We start from the raw sequence: 5,354 nt of genomic DNA on the forward strand, positions 1-5,354 counted from the left end.
CTGGCGCCCCCGTGCGGCCGGCGCGTGCGCCGGGCGACAGGTGGAATGACCCTTTCCTCCCCAGAGCTGGGTCCTGCGGCCCCATCTGACTACCCGCTCCGCCCGTCCCCCTCTCCCTCCTTGCAGCTACTACCTGAAGGAATCCAAGGGCAGTCGGCGGTGGCTCCTTTTTCTGGAAGGTGCGTCCCTGGAGCCGAGGCGGGGAGGAGGGCCGAGGCCCCTGGGCAAGCGGGCCCTGACGTGGTGGCTGTGCCCGCAGGTGGCTGGTACTGCTTCAACCGGGAGAACTGTGACTCCCGCTATGACACGATGCGTCGCCTCATGAGCTCCAGAGACTGGCCGCGCACCCGCACAGGTCAGCAAGTCCCCGAGCCTGGAGCTCGTGCCTGGGGGGCAGGGCAGGGTGAGGTCCCGCTGACAGTTCCAAGTTCTGGAAGAACCCTTGCCCTCTTCCCTCTCTAGAGCCCTAGGGAGGCCGCCGCACCCACCCCCCAGGGGTCACCCTTCTAAGGGGCACCCGCCTATCGTCCTTCACTCTGTTCCAAGGGTGATCTGGGTGAGGGGAGGCTTACCATGGCTGCCTCTCCACCACTCATCCCTAGGTCACCACAGCCACTGCCAGGTGGTGGAGGTCAAGGGTCACATCCAAGTGACTAGTCTGGCCTACCTCCCTTGTTGTGTCCTAGTAGGATCCCGCCTCCCACCCCACACCTTCCGGAAGCTCCCATCCCCACACACCCCTTCCCAACAGGAAAACCCACTGCCTCTGCCTTCCACCCCTGCAGGCACAGGGATCCTGTCCTCCCAGCCCGAGGAAAATCCCCACTGGTGGAATGCCAACATGGTGTAAGAGGGGGCAGAGGGGTCCTTTCTGGGGGGTCCTTCCTGGGGGGGTCCTTCCTGAGGGCTCCTACCTGTGAGGGATTCCTGTCCTTGGGGGGGGTCTTTCCTGGGGAGTCCCATGGGGGGGTGTACCTCCCTGGGGAGGGTCCTTCCTTTGGGGGGCAGTCCTTCCCAGGAGGTCCTGTCCTTGGGAGGGTCTTGTCCTCCGAGAGGTCTTTCACAGGCAGTCCTGTCCTCGGGACCCTTCCCGGGGAGGGGTCCTTCCCGAGGGCCTGGGGCGGCCGAGGACTGGCGAGCTCACGGCACCCGTTGTCACAGCTTCATCCCCTACTGCTCCAGCGACGTCTGGAGTGGGGCTTCATCCAAGTCTGAGAAGAGTGAGTCCCTGGCCTTCCCGTCCATTCCCTGCCCCCGAAGGACAAGGCAGGAAGGAGAAGGCTCCCGTCTTGTAACTCCTTCTAGTCCTTGGACCGTGTGTCCCAGGATGCCTGCCCCAAGCACCCACTGCCTGTTGGCGGCGGCTGGCTTGGCCCCTGAGGGGGTCCTCAGTCCCAGGGGTTCCCTAGGGAGGGGCCCCCACGCCTCATGCACCTGCCAGCCTCCTCAGTTCACTCAGCCCCTGGCCCCATCCCCCGGAAGCCCCTCCAGACCCCAGCTAGAATTCCTCCCCCTTCCGACCTGGAGCTGGGAGGCCGTGCTCCTGTCCAGGCCCCCAGGTGAAGCCACCACCTCCTCCCTGCAGATGAGTATGCCTTCATGGGTGCCCTCATCATCCAGGAGGTGGTCCGAGAGCTTCTGGGCAAAGGGCTGAGCGGGGCCAAGGTGCTGCTGCTGGCGGGAAGCAGGTGGGCCAGGCAGGGCGGGGGTGTGTGTGTGTAGGGGGTGTGGTGGGAGTAGGGATGGGGAGGGCGAAGAGGGTCCGGGCCTTGGGCTCCAGGGGGCTCATGACTCTCCAGACCCGGGCAGGCAGCCAGGAGAGTGTGCGTTACTGGAGCGTCACAAGGTAACGCCTTGCAGAGGGTGGGTGCCTTGCAGAGTGCTCTGGACTCTGAGTTTGCTGGAGGCCAGGGAAGCCTGGGATGATGGTGGCCTCGGTAGTTGGTTAGGGGCTAGAAAGACCAGCGTATCTTCTCCAAGGGCCGGGATCCCTGTAGGCCGGATCACACCTGGTGGCTGCACCCCATGCAGGGCCCAGAGGACATTGGTAGAATACATGAAGGGGTCTGAGGCCACACGTTTTCTCTTTGTTTTCAAATAAAGAAACTGAATCAGAGAGAAAGAAAGGGAGAGAGGAGGCGGAGGAAGCGGGGTGACCTGCCGCTTAGCCTAGCGCCTTGGAGCCAGGGGCAGGAACTCTGCCAGCCCCTCCCGCTTTCGGGACCCCAAAAGGCGTGTGGGTCTTGCACACGAATACGGAATGTGTCGGCAGCTCAGGACGCATCAGGATCCCTGTCCCTTCTCAGGCTTTGGGCTGGGGCAGGGCGGGCTCCGGGGTGGCGAGCGTCCCACTGCGGCCACCTGGCCTCACGTACTGCCTTCCCCGCAGCGCGGGGGGCACCGGGGTGCTGCTGAACGTGGACCGCGTGGCGGAGCAGCTGGAGGAGCTAGGCTACCCGGCCATCCAGGTGCGGGGCCTGGCGGACTCGGGCTGGTTCCTGGACAACAAGCAGTACCGCCGCACCGACTGCGTCGACACCGTCACCTGCGCGCCCACGGAGGCCATACGCCGCGGCATCAGGTGCCAGAGCCTGGGGTGCCCCCGGGTGGTGCGGCGGGCGAGGGGGAGGAGCCTATGACGGGAGGGGCGGTGGGGGGAGGAGCCTGTGAGGGAGGGGTGGCGGTGAGGGGAGGAGCCTCGTAGGGGCAGGTGTGAGGGGAGGAACCTTTGGAGGGGTGGGATGGCGGGAAAGGGAGGAGCCTTGGAGGGGAGGGGCTTGGGAAGGGAGGGGCCTAGGACGGGACGGGCGGGGCGGCCTGACTCACAGCCCTTGAGCAGGTACTGGAACGGGGTGGTCCCGGAGCGCTGTCGGCACCAGTTCAAGGACGGGGAAGAGTGGAACTGCTTCTTCGGCTACAAAGTCTACCCGACCCTGCGCTGTGAGGGGCCGGCTGCGGGCGGGGCACACGGGGCAGGGTGGGGAGCAGGGGGTGTGGGTCTAGGCTTCCTCCAGCCTGGAGTCTAGAGGTGGGTCCAGAGACCACTGGCCACCCACGTGGGGACGGGGTAACTGAGCCATCAGGTTTGCCAGGGACTTGCCTGGTCTCAGCACTGAAAGTGCAGTCGGTCCCAGGCAGACCAGGACAGTGGGTCCCCTGTCCACAGTCACTGTTAGGAATGTGCTTGGCCGCTGAGTCCCAGTGCTGCCCTTGGTGGGGTCTTGGCTGCCCTCCTCAGCCCCACACTTGAAGGGACACCGCCAGCGCACACCCTGGGAGCCAGGCCAAGTTTGGGGGGAGGTAACAAGGTACTTCCTCAAACAAGAGCACTGTCGGGACCTGTGGCCACACTCCGAGGGCCTGTGAGCCTGCCATGGAGCTGGCTGGACCTCAGGGGCCCTTTGACCCCAGGGGGAGGGGGAAGGGGGAGGGCGGAGTGCGGAGGCAAAGCTCAGCCGAGCTGTGCCCCCCAGGCCCCGTGTTCGTGGTGCAGTGGCTGTTTGATGAGGCCCAGCTGACTGTGGACAACGTGCATCTCACGGGGCAGCCAGTGCAGGAGGGCCAGTGGCTGTACATCCAGAACCTGGGCCGCGAGCTTCGAAACACGCTCAAGGATGTGCCGTGAGTGTCCACACCGCGCCCCCCTCCCAGCCCCTCTACATAGGCGGTAAACCATTGGAGGTACAGATAGTGGTCTCACAGGTGACAAAACAGGAAGCGGCCATCCAAGCAGAGATATTACCCAGCGCTAAACAGAAATAAGCTTCCAAATCACGAAAAGATGTGGAGGAAACTTAAATGCATGTAACCAAGAGAAGGAAGCCAGTCCGAGAAAGGCCATATGGTGTATGATTCTGTGCCATCCCGGAAAAGGCAGAACTGCGAAGTCTGTAAAAAGCTCATTTGGTACCAAAAGCAGAGTTGGGAAAACGGTGAGGGATACACAGAACACAGAGGGGGCTTAGGACAGTGAAACGACCCGTAATGGTGGACACATGTCACCATCCACCTGTGGAAACCCAGCTGTGACAGTGAACCAAAACTGGACTATGGGCGATAATGGTGTGTCACCGAAGGTTCATCAGTCGTGACGGACACCCCATCTGGTGGGGGCGCTGATCATGGGGGAGGCTGGGGAGGGCCGGGAGTGCGAGGGAAATCTCCATACCTTTCACTCAATTTTGATGTGAGCCTAAAACCACTCTAGAAATGAAGCCTGTTAGGGGTGCCTGGGGGGCTCAGTTGGTTAAGCGTCCGACTTCCGCTCAGGTCATGATCTCGCAATGCGTGGGTTCAAGCCCCACATCAGGTTCTGTGCTGACAGCTCAGAGCCTGGAGCCTGTTTTAGATTCTGTGTCTCACACTCTGTCTCAAAATTAAACAAACATTAAAAATTAAAAAAAAAAAAAGAAGCCTGTTAAACATACAAAAAGCAACATCCTCACATGTCTGGGTCAGCTTCCCACCACGGCCCCGGTGGCCCCGCCCGGGAGTGGACTTTGTGCAGGGCTTGGAGACAGGAAGAGACAAGCGTTTGTAGGGGAGCCTGTGGGCCAGTGGGGACAAGGTCTGGTCCAGAGCCGTAGGTACAGGGAGGAGGTGGGACCCAGGAAGAGGTTCCCAGGGGAGTGGGCTGGAGCGACAGTGACCTTGGGCAGCAGGGTGGGGAAGAGGCAGAGGTGCTCGCTGTAAACTGGCTGTCTCCTCCCCGACAGGGCCAGCTTCGCCCCCGCCTGCCTCTCCCACGAGATCATCATCCGAAGGTCAGTGTCCCCACGCTCTGGGCAGATGGCATGCCTCGCTCTTGCTCCAAACACCCAAAGCCCCATCCCGGCCTGGCTGCCACCCACCTTCCCACGCTCTGTATAAAGGGCTTCCATCCGGGGCTTCAAAGCTGCTTCTACGACCGGCTGTGTGGCACGAATTCAGTCGGCCCGCCTGCGGTGGTAGCGATGCCGAGGGAGCCCCCCTGGGTTTCTGTCTGCAGCCACTGGACGGATGTCCAGGTGAAGGGGACCTCGCTGCCTCGAGCACTGCACTGCTGGGACAGAAGCCTGCACGACAGCCACAAGGCCAGCAAAACCCCCCTGAAGGGCTGCCCCGTCCACCTGGTGGACAGCTGCCCCTGGCCCCACTGCAACCCCTCCTGCCCCACCATCCGGGACCAGTTCACGGGGCAGGAGATGAACGTGGCCCAGTTCCTCATGCACATGGGCTTTGACGTGCAGACCGTGGCCCAGCAGCAGGGCCTGGAGCCCAGTAAACTGCTGGGGATGCTGAGCAGCGGCCGCTAGGGGGCGCCCCGGGGCTGGCACAGCGGGCCACCGCCACGGGCTCCGCCCCCAGGGCCGCCC

General features: G+C 63.0%; 1 protein-coding gene across 1 annotated transcript in view; it reads left to right on the top strand.

Annotated features, from left to right (window-relative positions):
• The window catches only part of NOTUM (notum, palmitoleoyl-protein carboxylesterase), a 6,776-nt gene extending 1,428 nt beyond the window's left edge, over nt 1–5,348 (top strand). The window contains exons 2-11 of the mRNA XM_029927101.1: nt 127–179; nt 260–355; nt 786–846; nt 1,162–1,220; nt 1,586–1,688; nt 2,390–2,581; nt 2,840–2,940; nt 3,474–3,621; nt 4,716–4,763; nt 4,988–5,348. Of these exons, the coding sequence (XP_029782961.1) occupies nt 127–179; nt 260–355; nt 786–846; nt 1,162–1,220; nt 1,586–1,688; nt 2,390–2,581; nt 2,840–2,940; nt 3,474–3,621; nt 4,716–4,763; nt 4,988–5,294 (1,168 nt within the window). The 3' untranslated portion in view covers nt 5,295–5,348. The remainder of the gene's footprint in view (nt 1–126; nt 180–259; nt 356–785; nt 847–1,161; nt 1,221–1,585; nt 1,689–2,389; nt 2,582–2,839; nt 2,941–3,473; nt 3,622–4,715; nt 4,764–4,987) is intronic.
• Nucleotides 5,349–5,354: the final 6 nt, after the last annotated feature.

The sequence above is a fragment of the Suricata suricatta genome, chromosome 17 (genome assembly GCF_006229205.1).
Source record: "Suricata suricatta isolate VVHF042 chromosome 17, meerkat_22Aug2017_6uvM2_HiC, whole genome shotgun sequence".
In the NCBI taxonomy this organism is placed as follows: Eukaryota; Metazoa; Chordata; class Mammalia; order Carnivora; family Herpestidae; genus Suricata; species Suricata suricatta.